The sequence below is a fragment of the Callospermophilus lateralis genome, chromosome X, assembly GCF_048772815.1.
Source record: "Callospermophilus lateralis isolate mCalLat2 chromosome X, mCalLat2.hap1, whole genome shotgun sequence".
Classification (NCBI taxonomy): Eukaryota; Metazoa; Chordata; class Mammalia; order Rodentia; family Sciuridae; genus Callospermophilus; species Callospermophilus lateralis.
This window is the reverse complement of record NC_135325.1, coordinates 20,303,579-20,321,900: the sequence shown is the minus strand read 5'-3', so window position 1 is coordinate 20,321,900 and position 18,322 is coordinate 20,303,579. Positions and strand designations below refer to the sequence as shown.

Here is an 18,322-nt window from a genome sequence, read left to right as displayed (position 1 = left end):
TATTTTTAAACCAAGGTGATGTCCATTTCCTTTCTGCTTGATGGTATTTTTAGAAAGTTGCTGCTAACTTGAAACATTTTGCACAGAAATAGTTTTGATTAGCAAATGTTTGGTGTTGATACAGAAAATTACTGATATAGGTATGTAACACCAGAAAATGTCTGGTAAAAACTATTCAAAGTGTTGTGAAAGTAATTTTCCTGTTTTTGAAATGGCAGGTGCCTATTAAGATTTTCTAATTAATTTACAGGGCAAGTTTACATTTTTCTCTTGGGCCTTGTAAGAAAAAATGTCAAACCTAACTACTTCCATTTGGCTGTTATTCAGAAATGCAGTTTTTTCTGAAAACACTAACTGAAAGTGACAGTTTTAGTTCACAGAGAATTATTTTGATTCACTATTTTTCTTTTAAAAATGTCTGAATAATAAACCACTGGAAGAATGAAGAAAATTAAATAAACAAGAAGTTTTATCTAAAGTGACAACAGGATAAAGATCTAGCAAATTGGAGGAAAAAAAATATTCACCAATTTTTCTTAAACTTCTCCAAGTGAACTTGAAATGAACGTGTTTGGCAAGAAATACAATACTCATTGTATATATAATATGTAACTATATCAGAAGAATTAAAAAGCACATTTTACTAATGGTAGCTTTAGAAATGTTTAAGATTACATCTGGAACCATGGCATATGCCTATAATCCTGATTACTTGGGAGACTGAGACAGGAGAATTGCAAGTTTGAGGCCAGCTTCAGCAACTTAGCAAGGCCCCATCTCAATATATTTTCTTAAAGGACTTGGGGTACAGCTAAATTTTCCTGGATTCAATCCCCAGTACTGAGAAAGAGAGAGGGAGAGAGATTTTAAGGTTGAAAGTATTGAGTATCTTTTCCATGAAGCTGACAATTTAAAATACTAGGGTTTTGCTAATTATGTTTTGCAAGATGATTTTGGAAGGGCTTTGTAGAGTATTTTGACTACTTTTCTCTAGAGCACTTGTTGAATCAAATCTCTAGAGACTGTGACTTAAACCATAACAGTTTCAACAGTAAAATAAAGTTTTCTACCTTGAAGTGTTTTTTTCCACAAAAATTCCAAGGGCTCTTTTTAAAATGATATTCCATAAATAATTTATTCATCTTTTTTAAACATTCCTCTCTTTATTATCTCAGGTATTTGTTTAGAGTAATGCAAAGCAGATTAACACAATATAATTAACTTTATGCCAAAAAGATGAAAATATAAATGGTTTTTTGAAATAACACAAATTAACCAAGTTTACATAAGAGGAAATATTGAACTTAATAAATCAATAAGTTTAAAGAGATCAGATTGCTAATCAGTAACTCACATCTACTACCCCTTTTATTTCTGACTTCTTTGCCTAACATTATATTTGAGAGATTTTTCCATTATAACTATAACAGTAAATTGTTATTTTCATTGATGCATAATATACATTTTAGGAATATACTCAAAATTCTTTATCCAGGCTATTTACAGCTTGGGACTATTATAATATTCTTGAAATGAACATTCTTAGTATCAATATCTGACATTTTAAAGATATTTCAATAGTGGAATTACAGTAAAGATAGGTTTGATTTTAACAGATACTAATTAACAGTTTTCTAAAGAGACATACCTCTTTCTCCTATGTAGAAACAAACATTCATATATGGACATATATTAATTAGCTGTTGCTGTATAACAAGCCACCTTGAAAGTCAGTTGGTTTAAACAACCACCATATTATTTCAAGTGTGCAGGTTGGCCAGGCCATTCTTTATTTCTCTGCTTGGATTACTCGTGGGTCTCTAGTTAACTGTGCGTCAACTGGGCAGCTATGTAGAGCTCAGCTGAGTTTTTCTACATGTCTGTCTGTGGTCTAGGACAACCTCATTGAAGACAACTAGGGCAATTTGACTCTGCTCTACCTGTCTCATCTTCCAGCCCCCTGGCTTATGTGTGCTTCTATTAACAAGAGATTAAAAAGCATTTTAGTTCTTTTGAGGCCTATAATTGGAAGTGGAATAAAATAACATTCACTGCATTCTATTGGTCAAAGCAAGTCAAATGCCAACCCAGATTCAAGAGGCAAGGACATAGACACAAGAAGAGCAACAATGCCATACTACAAAGGCCATGGATTCAGGTAAAGATGAAATATTTGGGCCAGTTTTGAAGTTCATCTACCATTTATAGCAAATGATCACGGACAACATGGCTCACTTGCTGAGTAATATTTCCACAACAAAAAATAGTGTCTAAACAGTGCCAACATTGGCCTTTTCTAAACAGTATTAACTCTGTTAAAACATGGGTCTAAATATTAAACTAAAAAATATGGTCAAAGGTTATCATTTCCTATCCTTCCATGTTCCCTATGCTCCAAGAAGTGGCTTATAACAGTTCCTTGAATAGCTCATAAAATTTATCTGATTTCTTAGCATCTGAAGCTCCTTCTGTTTATATTTTCTCCCCCTTTCCACATTTAACAGTTGATTTTTTTTTTGTTCAACCTTGTAAATTCAGTTGAGGGATTCCTGCTTCTATTATTCCCCTCATCAGAGATGATATCTGTTTTATTTGCACCAGTGCCATACTAATGACACCAATATTGACAGAATTATAACACAGTGCCACAATAATGTTTGCTTTAAGGTATACCTCCTTGCTAGACTGTGATAAAAGCTGTGAAAATAATGGCAGTATCTTTTTATCTTCCCATTTTTCCTGGTACCTAGGACAATATGAAGCATGAGAATAATATTGATTAAATTTAGTTGAGTAATTTGACTATCCTTCTTTTTTGACACATGAGGAAAATAAACAAAGTTCTAAGTGATTTATCTACATTCTTCATACAACTGGGAAAAGTTACAGTTGCAATTTAAATAAAGGCCCATTTGTCCCAAGTGTCATCTTTAACATGTAACCCCACTGACTTTCAAGTAATTTGAGAGGCTCTTCAAGAAAAGGCTATAATGCAAAATAAAACCTATTCATCTATTTTCTTTTTTTAATATTTACTTTTCAGTGGTAGTTGGACACAATACTTTTATTTATTTATTTTTATGTGATGCTGAGGACTGAACCCAAGGCCTCACACTTACTAAGCAAGTGCTCTACTGCTGAGCCATAACCCCAGCCCCTATTCATTTATTTTCTACAATCTCATTTAACCCTCAGCAATTGTAATGTTTATATTTCTTTTAAAAATATTTATGTAGTTGTGATGCACCTTTATTTAATTTAATTTATTTATTTATAAGTGGTGCTGAAAACTGAACACAGTACCTCACTTATGCTAGGGAAGTGCTCTACCACTGAGCTATAACCCTACCCCAGGGTTATATTTCTTATATTTTAATTTATACATTCTGGGTTTTTTTGTGGAGGGTAATTGCTTTTGTATTTTAATTTATTTAATATAAAAGCCATATTTTTCAAACATCTTTTAGAGTGAATTCTTCATTTAAAAATATTTGGGGCTCTAAAATCAGTATTTATTATACTTCTTGAATGTATCAGGCATCCTGGAGTGCTAAGAAGTTAATGGAACCCCCAAAGTTGAGTGATATAATAATAGGAATTTAGGGTCCTGAAGCATTTTTTAAAAGTATATATGTAGAATTATCACTGTGTTATTATTTGTCCAGTTCAAATTCACCCTATAACTAAGAGCAATGATTTTTTGCAAATGATTTAACTGTATTCAACTTTTAGAAACCAAAGGTAAAATAAAAAGAATAAATTAGTTAAACTATCCTTAATTTATTGAATGATATTATGAAAATGCACAAGTAAAACTTATGTCACTCAGGGTCAGTGTTAAATAATAGTGAAAGAAGCCTTGTTTAAACAGTGGTTACAAGGCAGAGAATGATTAAGACATCTTTAGATAGACTGCCTAGGTTCAGTTTATATCTAGCACTTATTTGCTGTGTAATCTTAAACACTTTACTTACATTTTCTCTGCCTCAGATTTATTTGTAATATGTAAAATGAGGATAATTGTGAAATTTAAAACAACTCATGGTAAGGTACACAGACTTGTCACTGACATAAAGTAAGTACCCAATATTTGTTATTTTTGTCATTCTGAAATGTATAAAGTTGATTCATATGAAATTTCCAATATTTGATCATATTTGCCTACAGAACTTGGAATTTCATATGGTTCAATATTTTAGAAGGAGATGGAAGTACAGAGAAGATTGAAGCCCATCATTAAATATTGTATCATATGTGACTTTTGTCCTTTTTCTGTGTCTCTGGTTCCTTTGATTTCCACCTATAAACTCAACTTTATTATAGTCCTGGAAGAGGAGCATACAAATAGGCCAAAGTGATTCCTAGTGGGTAAAAAATATAGAACAATTAGGAAGAGGCCCTGCCTTGTTATATACATTGTTCAAAAATAATTCTACTCTGCTATAATTGAGGAATTATAAAAATGTTAATTTTTATAAATAAAATTTAAATTTGGTATTTAAAGTCATCTTTGGGATCTTCTTGCCATAATATCTCCTCCTAGTAGATCTGAACAAGGTTAAATATTACTTTCCACCTCTGGATTTTACTTGGATCTGAGTGCTAATAGTTGGCATTTGTTCAGTGAGCCTGCCTGTTTGTGTGCATGTGTATGTGTGTGTGTGTGTGTATATATATATATATATATATATATATATATATATATATATATATAATGTATATACATATATATAAAGAATATGTATATATATATTCTTTAAGAATATGTATATATATACATATTCTAAGAATATATATATACATATTTTTATAGAATATATATATACATATTCTAATTAGAATTAGAATTAGAATGCTTTATCATATCAATCTTATGCTGTGATGTTTATGTCATATAAGAAGTTGTTAGTATAGATTATAACTAACTAACATTTCCATTACTGGCTGTCTCAAACATACATCATGTATCCATGTGATTCAATAGAAAAATCAAAGTTAAGTTTTAGAATTTTCAATTTATAGGAGATATTTAATGTTGATATTAGATAATTAGTGAGATTCAAGGGTTAAAATCTGCAAAATTTAAAATAACTATTTATGAATTGCATTAAGGTATATCAAGCAATATATTTACCATAATTTTACTCATTTTTGTTTCAGAATACCTGGAAAAAATGAATTAATATTGACCTATCTAAATTACGGATGGAAAAATTCAGGCCTACATTAAGAGTTTAGTTTTATTACAAAACATTGCCTGATCAGACAATGAACCATGCAACTTCTGGTTAAGCATACTTTACTTTTAGGTTTATAATAGACCATTTACAGATAATGACTTGATTTCCATTAACTATTGTGTGGTTTCTAATGTGCAATCTGGTTAAGTCATTTCTTGTGTACTTAATAGTATAACATACACTTTGGGTACTAGTGATTATGTTTTATAAAGAGTTACTGCCAAATAACATTTTATATCTGAAGAGATTGTAAAACTATTATATTATCTAACTTAGCTATTTAGTACTTCTTAGCTCCAAAGAATAAGTTGGCTTTTTCTTGATTATCTTTGTAGCCAGATTTGAGTACTGCTTCTGGTATATAGAAGTCTCTAAAAAGTTTTTGATGCTAAGGGATAATGGATAAATACAAGTTAATTTTCTTCTTTTAAAGCTCTTGAAACATTCTAGTATTTGATACCCATATTAAAGAAGAAGATATGTCCCAGTGGTACAGTTGGCTCTCTGCAATGACATTCCCAGAGACAGAACATTAGAAGAGAGTAAAGGAACATCCAGCTCTTCATTTGCTGACTTATACAACCTTAACAGTGACCTCTTGGTTCCAAGAGAATTTGTTTCTTTGGTATCGAATGTCTTTGGTTTCTCTCTCTGGGCTCACTATCTGCCTTACTCTTCCCTGTGTGGCTAACTCTATGGACTACATCAGTAGATAGCCTTGCCTTCTGGCTTCCAGTTGGGTTGGCCATAGTAGCCTAGAAAGATCAGAAGGAAGAAAGAAAGGTCAGGGAACATATTCAGTGTAGTCTGACTATATTCATCACCCAATAGCAAAACTTCCAACAGGTTGTTGGTTCTCTTTGCTCTGTTTTTGTCCAGGTACCAGTAACCACTGTCTTCCTTTTCATTACTATCAGTATAAGAATAATAGAATGCCTGTGTTTCTAGTTTCAGTGATTTCATTAGACCTTGTCTTCATGTTTGTAAACATTCCCCTATTAGACTCTCCTAAAATTACCCAAGCTAGGACCCTAGGGCATTCAAAAGAGAGTTCTATTCTCTATCTCCAGGTGATGATGTTTCACAGAAAGGAGGAAAGGAAGGATATAATGAGGGTTTATGAAATAATTTTTTTTATGCTAGGAACTATGATGGATACCTTACATTTATTATCCCATTTAACCTTTATGTTGATACTTTGAAGTTAGTTCCTTCAATTACAGAATTGTGAAAAATATGGGCTGTTTGTTTTTAAAAATGTAATAAATATATGATAGCTAGCACCAATAGAGCATATTTTACAAACAAAGCATTATTCTATTTAAATATTCACAGCATTACCATAATGCAGGCAACAACATATCCTCTTTTTAAAGATTAAAATGGAATGATAAGGCACGGAGAATTTAAGTGACTTGCCCAAGATCACACAGCTAGGATGTGGTATGTCAGGGCTAGAATTTCAACCAAGGCATTCTAGGTATAGTGTAAATATTGTCATTTATAAAAATTGTTTCACTTCTTGGTGCTTTTTAAATATATTTCATCCACATGACCTTTTTTTTTTGCACAGTCTCTCTGCATAAGCCTTATATCTTTCAATCATTAGATTCCCCAAATGAAATCCTGAACCAGAATATTTTTTTTTCTGTTTTTAATAGACCCCTTTTAGAGCAAAACTAATGATGGTGCTAAAAATCATATAGTGGTCATTCTTGAGGGGGTTTGAACATAGAAGGGGGTGTGAGGAAATTCCTAGGGAAATGATCATATCCTATTTCTCCAACTGATTACTGGCAATATAAATGTATTCAGTTTGTGAAGATTCATTGAGCTATATACTTCAGATGTATATACTTTCCTGTATGTATATTACACCACAATAAAATGTTTTTGCTTGAACATAAAATACTTTTTACAATTTGTACTTAAGAAAACAATCGTCTATAAAAGCTGCCTATTCACGCTACAATGGTTGCATTATTTTTTTGTGAGCTCTTGAGTAGCACTCCCCGGTAAGTTTTGAATCCCTAGTTCTGCACTCCACTTTTTGTGTTTCTATAATCTAGAGATTTGGAATCACTGAAAAGTCACTTGACTTTCTGAGCAACAGATATGTCCATGGCTTGACCTTTCTATAACCAGAAGGTCATGTTAAATTATCTCTGTGCTCTTTACCTCCTGCCGGAACATTGTATTGATCCCTCTGTATTTTCAGGTTAAAAGACCAACGCAACTCTGAGGAGTCAGAAACCATTTAAACATTTTCACAAATGAATTTCTGCCCCTTTCTCAATTTTTCACTTTGATTTTTTTCCATTTTGTTTATTCCACTGATCTTTTTTGAAATTTTTTTCTGTACTACTCCCATATTTCTTAATTTCATGTGGACAATATTGCAGAAGGATTATTGTCTCATTTGATGGTCCTTTCATCTTGTTTTTTAGGTTAGCAAGAAAGAACAATATATAAGTCACTGCATGAAACTGCTGAGTAATATCAAAAGTTCACATAGTTCACTTAATAAAGAAAATATGAGTTGTGAAGGGTATTGAAGACAGAAGATAATAGGGTCATATGGCCCAAAGAGGATTTAATGTTTTGTAAGTTTTACAAAGTCATTTTCATGCATTTGAAAAGAAAGCCATTAAAGATGAAATTTTAAGAACATATTATGTTTTTCGTGATGCAAAATATCACCTGTAACAAAAAGACATCGTAGATGTCAAAGATGAAAAGGGAGGAAAACAAAAGAATGTGTAATTTAAAATAGCTAAAAGAACAAGAAAGGAGACAAAGAGTTTGAAGTCTGTAAGTACTTTCCCTTCACCATCCACATTTAGAAGTCTTGTTAATTGTGTATGGAAAATTACTTCTGTTCTCACTGGGATGCCAAACTACAGGACAACAGAGTGTATTATTGGTGAGCTCTGCACATTCTAGTAGATTAAATAACATATGATAATTTTATCTATATCTAGAATTCAGCTCAAGATCAAGATATAGACTAGGAATAATAGAGGAATAAAACATTAAAAGTGTTCTATATTTATTAACTGCCTATTACACGCCATGTCTATAGGACATACCTGTAATATTATTTTATTTAAACCTCATAGGAGTGTTCTAAAGTGATAATTCAGCAGCCATTTCCTTAAATGAGTAAATTATACCTGAGAAAGTATTAGTCACTGGCTCAAGATAACACAGTGAAAAGGGAGAACATGTTCCATGTGACAAGGATGTCAAACACTCTACTTCCAAGGAGTAGTGAGTAGTTAAAACCCTGAACTGAGAACCATCCAAAAGAAATGAGATGTTTCGTTTTCCCTGGGGAATTCATTGTACATTGGGGAATAAGACTACATCTGAAAGTCTATGAAGTTATGAGCTAAATATTAAACATTTTATTGAAAATTATTAGATCATAGAATAGAGAAATTTTATTTAAAAGCACTTGAAATTATTTTTATTTTAAGTATACATTAAGAAAGAATGCCCGAAATTCCATGAATTCTAATAAACATATGATTTCACAGAAATTTTGATCCTTCAAATGCTGTGAAATTGATACTGCCATACTCCAGGATAAATTCATTCAATCACATTGCTGAAAACATGTTCCACTGGAAAACATTCTGAGAAGCACCCTTTTAAAGAATGGGGTAGATATGACCAATAGAAGCTGAATTTCAGTTATGATATTTTAACATATATGACTTTTTGAAAATTAGATGTGATATGAAGTATGTCTCTTTCTCTATTATGTAATTGCTTCCTCATTCCATGTACCCCAACTTGATCACCCTGAAAGCCTCTGACTGGCTCACATACTTTACTCCTTCTCTGGTTGGTTGGTTTCAGTTTTAAAGGGAGAATTATTAAAAGATTCTGGTTCAAACCCAACTACTATGTATAACTGTAATATTCTAATAAAAAATATAGAGACTGTGAGGCTAAAAGCAATATCCTCTCTGAATTTTTGACATTTGTCTAGATCCCTTGCCCCCAAACCCAAGCGCATTTATGTCTCTGATGCTGTATGATCCTTATGGTGAGTACCCCAAGACTTAAGGTCACATTTCCCATCTCTGCTTCTCTTTTCTGAATGAACACAATTTTGTCATTCAACATCTTCCCAGTTTGATAAATTTTATCTGTCAATGTAGATATATATCTTCTCATAAGAACACACATCTCTGTCAAATAACTATATTTTCTTCAAAGATTGACACATTGCAGTATGAAAGATCTTTTCTAGAGAAATTTAGAAGGCATACATTTCTCAACTGCTTCTATAAAATTTCGTTGCTCAAAAAAGTCCTCAGCATTTTAAAAAATGCCATAAGGCATTGGATCCCTTCATTGAATGTGAAGATAACACCTTACTATTACCATCAAAATATCAAGTATTTAATGTTAGATATGGAATTCCTTACAGCATTACTAGAAACAGTACATTCATTTTCCTGCTTATTAGTAGAAAAGTTCCCTTAAAGTTTCACAAAAATGGTTCAATTGTTTTTAAGATTTATTTGAATGTTATATGTAGTGAAACTCCTTTTTAGAAATTCCTGCATGGTAGCATTTTGTGTTTGTTTTCATTTTTGCCTTGGAAATTTTAAAAAGAATTATTTGTATAGAATTTCAAAATTCTTTTCATAGCATATATGCAGCTGTATTCTGAAAGTTAGTGTAGGGGCTGGAGGACTTACTGAAGAGGCCAGCATTTCTTTATAGGAGGCATCTACACTATAAATTAAAGAAACTTGTGATTAACATGTCTACCTGGCTGTAGGGAGAGTCTGATTCATGTCTCCAAACTAGCAGGGATGGCTTTTGCCTGGAAATCAAGGATTTCCCTGACATGTATGAGATTCAAAGTTTGTATGTAATCCAAGGAGAAGAAGAGTCTCGTCACCTAAAGACTAATGTTAGCTTTACTAATTGACATTTTTGGGGAAATATCTCCAGATACCCCAACTCTCAAAATTCCCACAATTATATGCTCCCTAGTTCCTTTTACTAACTCTATGTAGTTTTACATTTTAGAGATAATTGTTTTCCATGCTGGACAAGCAATACTGTAGGAGCAGGGGCAATATCTGTCTGATTTATCAGTGTATGCTCCATTACCTAACTCAGGTTTCTTGCTGCTCAATATACATCTGTGACTGATAAATTAGGTCTTTATAGATACCTGGGGCATTGAAAAAGCTAGGGGTGATCTCATATGAAGAGATTGTAGTCTTTCAAGCATAAAAAGAAAGGCTTATGGAGCATATGTGAGAAGAAATAAGCTATTGAAAGATAATAAAATAGAAGGAACAAAGAAGCCCAGGAACCAGTGTGATAAGATAGAACAAAGGCCCCAGTAATTAGACAGATCAGATCCCAAATCTTGGCTTTACCCCTTTTAGTTTTGTGACACAGGGCCACATATTGAGCCCTTACGTGTCATTGTGAGATGAGTATATTGATGCTAACCTTACAGAAATGTTGCAAAGGTCATAGGATTTACTCTTTTATGTGGCGTCTCTCCTGAGTAATTATTACAACAAAGGTTAAACATTATTTATTAGTGACTATCATTTTTCTTAGTATAATACCTAAGCAAAGAACTGAGAAAAATATATGAAAAGCTTTCACAGAATTATTTCACCTCCATTTAAATCAGATATTTCTAATTTGAATTATCTATAAGGAGAACGGGTCATTCTGAAGCAGGTTGCAAAATGTGTAGGAAGGGAGAACATGTTCCATGTGACAAGGATGTCAAAACACTCTACTTCCAAGTACACAGGGCTAATCGTATATGATCTTTGTTTCTTTATATGTTTATTTGTCATCCTACACCAAACTGCATGAAAATGTAGTTGTTTATTTTTTCTGTCTTTTATAGGATTAGCATTCATTAAATTTTGTTAATTAGATTAATTAGGCTACAGATCTCTAATTCTGGCAGAAATAATTCAACTAGATTTGACCTAATGATGATATTATTTTTTGTTTTATTTTTTACCTGCAGTTTTCTCTCTTCATTCATCACCCTGGGCAGTTTATTAATTAGAAATATTAAATATCCTTAAATATAATTTTGAATTTCAAAAGGCATAATCATGGAAATGATTCATTGGAAGTGTGATTTAACTGGATATATTTTTTATTTCAGTTTGGGAAGCAGCACATAGAGAACCTCTTCAGTGACCTGCAGGATGGAAGACGCCTCCTAGACCTTCTCGAAGGCCTCACAGGGCAAAAACTGGTAGGAAACTTGTTTTAAAGAAAATTTGCAGTAATCTTAATAGAATTTCAAACCAGAATCAAACAGTATAATTTATGCACTAGTAAATCACTAATTTACTAAGTAACATTTGAATAGTAATGGGGGAACTATTCCTATATAAAACAATTTCACATTATAGCTTTTATTTTGTCACTATCATATTTAGAACAATTAAGTAAAATTTTCAGTAATATAGCTTATGTTAATTAATAGACATTACTTCCTTTTACCTATTTGATATTCTTCTTATCTAATGTCTTTATGAAGGCTTTTATGCATGATAACTTAAAATTATCTTTCTGCTTTTGTGTATTTGGCAATTCTTTTACAATGAACCTTTATTAGCTTATAAATAAAGAAAAAATTTGGCACAGCATATAAATGTATAGGCATTTTAGTTTAATACACAAAACCATCTGCAATGAGAACGTTACTTCCCTTTAAGGACTTTCATCTTGTCTAATTTCAGAGCATTCTTGTGAGATAGATAAGATTGTCAATAAAGTCATGTGTGAGTTTGGGTTCAATTGATCAAGGTCTCATAATGAGAAAAATGGCTCTTAAATCCAAATCTCCTGATTTAAATAATCTTCTTCTTAGATTGTTATTATTCTTTTAAGTAGAGTTTAAGACCCCTGTCTATAGTTAGCCATTCTGCATATCAAATAAATCCTGCTAAATTACTGTCTTAATCTCTTTTTTGCCCTTTATTACAACTTTGCAGCACAGGCATGCACACACATACACATATATGCAGAGTCTTTGTAGATACTGTACAAACTCAAGCTGTCATTCAAAGTCAAAACTGGCAAAAGTCATGCTCTCCAACTTGCCTCCTATAATTCTTTCCATTTTCTCAGATACACCTATTTTTCACCTGTGTTGCTTTCTGTACTTCTGTACTAACTGTCCTTGAGAAGCTTTGGTTTCTCTTTCTCAGTGATGCCTTTTCCACAATCTCTGTGATAAATCCTTGCTCTTGTTACCCCATAGAGCACCAATTTTTTTATTTAATTCTTGCTTTATTATTTTCAGTGTATTTATGACTATGACATCTCTCCTCAATTAAATGCCAAAATTCTATAGAGAAGGGACATATCTTTGCTTTCATTTTAAAATCCTCTTCATTGCTGTATGGGATAAATATTAAATTAAATTAAAACTGATATTTTATGAAATCTGAATCTGAATTGATATAAGAACAACTTGATGATTTAAAGAAATAATCATTTGAGTCAAGCGAAAGAAGTTCATATTTATTATCTTATATTTGAACTTTTAGCCAAATCAAGGGCACTGTGTACACTTTATCTTGATTTCCTTGGTTAGAGTTATATTTTTGTATAATCATTTGTATCCTGTGACTGTGAACTTTTATATATTCATATAATTTGTGCATTATACATGCATTAATTTATGCATTATATATGCATCTTCATGATAGGCATATATATGTATTTATTAGATATAGATATAGATAGATAGATATAGAAATAAGTGTCTTGGTGTGTCCCTAGTTTCTGTTATATTTTGCAGCCATTCCTGCTTTCAATTATGGATATAAATAAATCAGTCAATAAAAAACTTTAAAAAAATAAAATAAAAAATAAATTTTCAAAAAAAAAAAAAGATTGTGCTTTTACAACCTATCCTGACCATGTGCACATGACTTATTTTTTTTTCACCTCTGGATGTGTGCATGACCACTTCTCTGTGGTACTGCAACTCTCCTGAATAACTTCCTGAATAGAGGTGACACTTTCATGATCCAAAGCAATTTTGTCAGGGTTAACAAATTCCATATAGGCACAGTATTTAAAGTAATGGATTTCCACAAAACACAGAAATAATAAAAGTGATTTGCATATTCATTGGGATAGAAAGATATAACCATACATACAAAGAGATGCTGAGATAAAATGAACCCAATGAGTTGCAGGCACTGAAGAAAACAGGCAACCAAAATATCCATGAGCTTGGTCATTGTGGAATAAATAGTTGGTGAGGGAAAAAAATCACCAAACACCCACACAAGGCAATATAAACCATATAATTTCAGTTATTGCTACTAACAGAATCTGTAATCAATCCTTCATCCTTGACACAGATCTGGCAGCCCTGATCTGGGGATTTTACTTTTCCCACAGAGCATCATCACCTGTCTCATGAATGTGTCTGATTTCAAGACTCCAACTCCTGGTCTTGAATCCTAATAGTTTCTGCAGAGATATGTCCTACAGTCCTAATGGCAGTAGTGTATATTATTGATGAGAAATCTTAGTATTCTATTTTGAAGCATCTGCATGTAGATTATTGGCTCAGGCCATCCCCATGGTTAAAATGAAGGTATTTGCTTTACAACTATAAAATTAAAATTACTCCCCAACAAGACATAAAAGGGGCCAGATTTCAGCTTCCACATCAGTAACAGAAACTGTAGCTTTTTTACAAGTAGCATTTTTGGGCCCTGAAAAATATGCACATAAGTATGTAAATGTGTACATGTAAATGTCTGAGTTTGAAGCAAAGGAAAATGTTACTTAATTCTTATAATTTTTATACAGTTGCTTATAAGACAATCTGTGTCTTTTGCTTAAATATTAGGCAGAGGATTGATTTATTTTCAAAACTTTAAATTCCAAAAATTACTGAATTATTTTCAGAGCCTTAAATTCCTAAAATTTTGTTTTGCTGCTTTGATTTTGATCTGAAGTCAAGTTTGGTCTTTCTATGGACTTACTGGCTTCCTCTTTATGGTGGGAAGTAGGAATACACCAAAATGTAAGCCTTTATCACTTTGACATTATTAGAGGAAAATTTTGTAGAACGTAAAAAAAAAAAAAAATGGAGATTCCTGTTCATGAGGCTAGTTAATATTGTGAGAATTGAAAGGAAATGAGTATTAATACTGTTTGATAAAGGGTGTGAAGGAAGGGCTGGGGTTGTGGCTCACTGGTAGAGTGCTTGCCTAGCACTTGTAAGGCACTGAATTCAATTTTCAACACCACATATAAATAAATGAATAAAACAAAGGTCCACCAACATCTAAAAAATTGTTTTTTTAAAAAAATGGTGTGAAGCAAGTTTTTTGAACAGTAGAATATTTTATTTAATTTGAGAAGCTCAGCAGGTAATTCAAAGGGCAAGATGCTCTAGGCTAGGGAACTGCTTAGGAAGAATATGAGCATTCCTGGAATGTATGGGGCAAAACTTAAGAAGTAGAAAATAGTCTATTTGGATGGTGCATGCGCAAGGAAGTTAGAGGGAGAAAAGTAAATGAATGTGGAAACTTTGATTCAATAGGCACAGACCGAAGTTTTCATTCTAGTTCCACAAATTGTTAGTTGTATGGCTATGTATTAAATCTTGACTTAAGGTTCCCTATATGTATAAGGGACATAACAACAGATTTTCTTTTTCTTTCTTTTTTTTTAGAGAGAGAATTTTTTTAATATTTATTTTTTTAGTTTTTTGATGGATACAACATCTTTATTTTTTTTATTATTATGTGGAGCCGAGGATCGAACCCAGCGCCCCACACATGGCAGGCAAGCGTGCTACTGCTTGAGCCACATCACCAGCCCAACAACAAGTTTTCTTGCAAGGAGTACTATTGATAGTGCATACAAGTACCTAGAACAAATTACAAATCAATGATAATAACAGTAAACATTTTATTTTATCTATTGTGTGAGAAATACCAATCTAAGTGCTTCATACATATTAACACATTGAATTCTCTCAGGAATCAATATGGATCCATTGCTTTTATTAGCCGTTTCAACAGATGAAGAAAGTGGTCTACATGGATACTGAGAAATTTACCCAAGGTCACCTAGTGGAAAAGTGACAGTTGAACATTGAATCTAGGAGGGTCAGCTTTGTAGTTCATGCTCTTATGTTTAACTAAACATTGGGATGAGCTAGGCATGGTGGCACATTCCTATAATCCCAGCTACTTTGCAGGTTGAATCAGGAGGATGGCAATTTCAAGAATAGCCTCCACAACTAAGATCCTGTCTCAAAATGAAAATAAAAATAAACAAATAAAGAGGGCTGTAGAAATAAGTCAATGGTAGAGCACACCTGGGTTCAATCCCAGCATAGCCAAAAAAAAAAAAAAATTGAGATGAGAGCTATGCAAATAATTTGCACTTGTAGTGGACTTAGTTCAACAATGTCATTGTTGAAGATGTAAATATGAATGGAAGGAGGAACAGTGAGTGAGAAAAGGAGGTTATGATGTGCTCTGAGCAATAGTTAATGAGGGCTTGTTAAGATAAAAGAAATGGAAAATAGAAGGAGGGAATAAATACAACAAGCATTATAGCATTAGGTGTTCTAAAGCTCCACAACTGAATAAATGAGATAATTCATATATTACAGCAAACTGTATAGATGTCAGTTGAAAATTTACAGATTGAGATATAACTTTTGGGGCTGAAAAGAAAATAAGGGAACCAAAGGTGGTTTAGCTTTTGAGCTTCAGTAACTAAGACAATTAAGAAAATATTCAAAGAAATGGTTTCTTTAACCCTATTTTCCAATGTATACTTTACACGACTCATATCTTTTTTAAACTTTCCTAAAAAATGTGGAAATTAGTTGATTATCTGTCCTATTGGTAAATATCCTTCTGTACCACTTTAAATAGGGCTTTGTGAACAAAACAGGGGGCCTTTCTTTCTCAAATGAGTGGTTGGTTCATTCTAAAAAGAGACTATGCCAGGGACAATTAGTCCAAAACCTTAAGTACATTATATAAATGCCTCATGACCTATGTTTATTTAAATGTAAAACATTGAAACATAAAAGTTCAAATTATAAATTGTTTTATTTCTGGTGGATTTTTGGTCTGTGTGCTGAGCAGTGAACACTATTTCTTTTTGTTTTTCAGCCAAAGGAAAAAGGATCTACAAGAGTTCATGCCCTGAACAATGTCAACAAGGCACTGCGGGTCTTGCAGAAAAATAATGTAAGTGACTAAGGCTTTGGATGCCATAAGGCAATGTGGTTAATGTTTGAATGAAGGCTTCAGCCCCCCAGTGCAGAAAAAGCATCCCAAATTCTTTTGTAAATCAAACTAGTTTTTATGAACAGCAGAAATTCTAGTTCCTTCATGTGTGCTTGTGGCTAATGTAGTCCAGGAAGCAAATGCATGCATTTACAGAGGACAGGGAAATACATGACATAGATCTCCATGTTGTTTTAGGACTTTACTCAATGTAACTCTATTTAGTGGACAAACTGATTTCTTGATAAAGCTGTGTTCTATACAACAAATAGATTTTGGCTGTATGTAATTTTATGTACTCAGTATGTTCAAACCTCATGGTAATGAAGTTTGAATTAAGCTAAAAATTATTAAGCATCATATCAAAAATATAAATTATACAGAAAAATAACATTTTAATCTCAGGGTAAGAACTGCAGAATTTTTTTTTTTTTTTGTACTAGGTATTGAACCTAGGGAGGCTTATTCACTGAGACACATCTACAGCCCTTTTTAAATATTTTATCTAGAGACAGGGCCTTGCTAAGTTGCTTAGGACTTCACTAAGCTGTGGAGGCTGGCTTTGAATTCAAGATCTCCTGCCTCAGCCTCCCAAGTCACTGGGATTACAGGTGTGTACCATCATGCCTGGCTCAGATATGTTTTTATTCTTAGGTTTGGTTCAGTTTAACTGAATGGAAACATATGTTTTATATTTTTAAAAAGTAAAAAAAAAAAACAATACATAGCTCAATGAGTTGGCAGATTAGAAGAGTTCTAGTCACCTTTGAGCGACTTTGATGTTCGTTCCTCCTTCTATCATGGCCTTAAAGGCAAATTGTCCTCCTTTATGATTAACTTCTACAACCTTTCTAATCGACCAGTACATTTATCAGGCACTTTTAGTAGCTTCCTAATTACATTATACCTCTTTTTCAAGGATAAATTCAAATACATTGATCACACACTCTTAAAATAACCATAAGCTGTGATAGATTAGTAATAACATATACTCGCCCCCCCCCCCAATGTTACTTAGCTCACCTGGCAGAGAGAGAGCATTACACAGGATATAGAAGTGGAAAGTACATAGCAATTGGTTGATTTTATGAATTTAGGATCACTGTTACGTTGAGCAGCTGAAAGTTACTTTATAGAAATATTATTTTATTATTTTCTAAAGAGATTAAGTTTAGATTTTCAATTTTTCTGCAGCCAGAAGAAAGTTGTTGGACTGATTTTCTCATTGTTAGTCTGATATACTTACCCTTTTGAAAGATAAGAATCATGTAAATTATTAAAAAATTCAGGTATTTATAACTTACACAAGGAAATATCCTTTAAAATATCAAAACCCCATACTCTATTCAAAACTGTAAGAGCAAGGCAAACAGCAAAAATACATAGAATTATTGGATTTAATTAATTAAATATAGTTGGATTTCCCCTACCAAGATAATGTAAGATTAAAAATAAGCTTTTTAATCTCCTATCAAATGATCAATTACTGTAGCTATATGTTTTCTTTGGTAAGAGTTTTAGGTTTTTTGTTTTTGCCAAACTTTTACACATTATGAATATGTGGATTTCCTATACATATTATGATTATCAAATTCACAATTTTCAATATAGGATCAGAAAAAATCTTGGCAATAAAGCAGACAAACCACTTAAGAATTCTATGTGACTTTGTACCAAGTATTTATTATGTACAAAACCAAAAGCATGATTTGAAAAGAGAAAAATTAATATGAACTTCATTAATAGTATAAGTTGTTCCTATATTCTGGATATGAGCTCTGT

The 18,322-nt window shown here is 32.4% G+C and overlaps 1 protein-coding gene across 3 annotated transcripts in view; it reads left to right on the top strand.

Annotated features, from left to right (window-relative positions):
* Positions 1-18,322, top strand: part of Dmd (dystrophin) — a 2,011,337-nt gene that overhangs the window by 305,570 nt on the left and 1,687,445 nt on the right. For all 3 annotated transcript variants that reach the window (XM_077107047.1, XM_077107046.1, XM_077107045.1), the window contains exons 3-4: positions 11,413-11,505; positions 16,424-16,501. In XM_077107047.1, the coding sequence (XP_076963162.1) occupies positions 11,413-11,505; positions 16,424-16,501 (171 nt within the window). The remainder of the gene's footprint in view (positions 1-11,412; positions 11,506-16,423; positions 16,502-18,322) is intronic.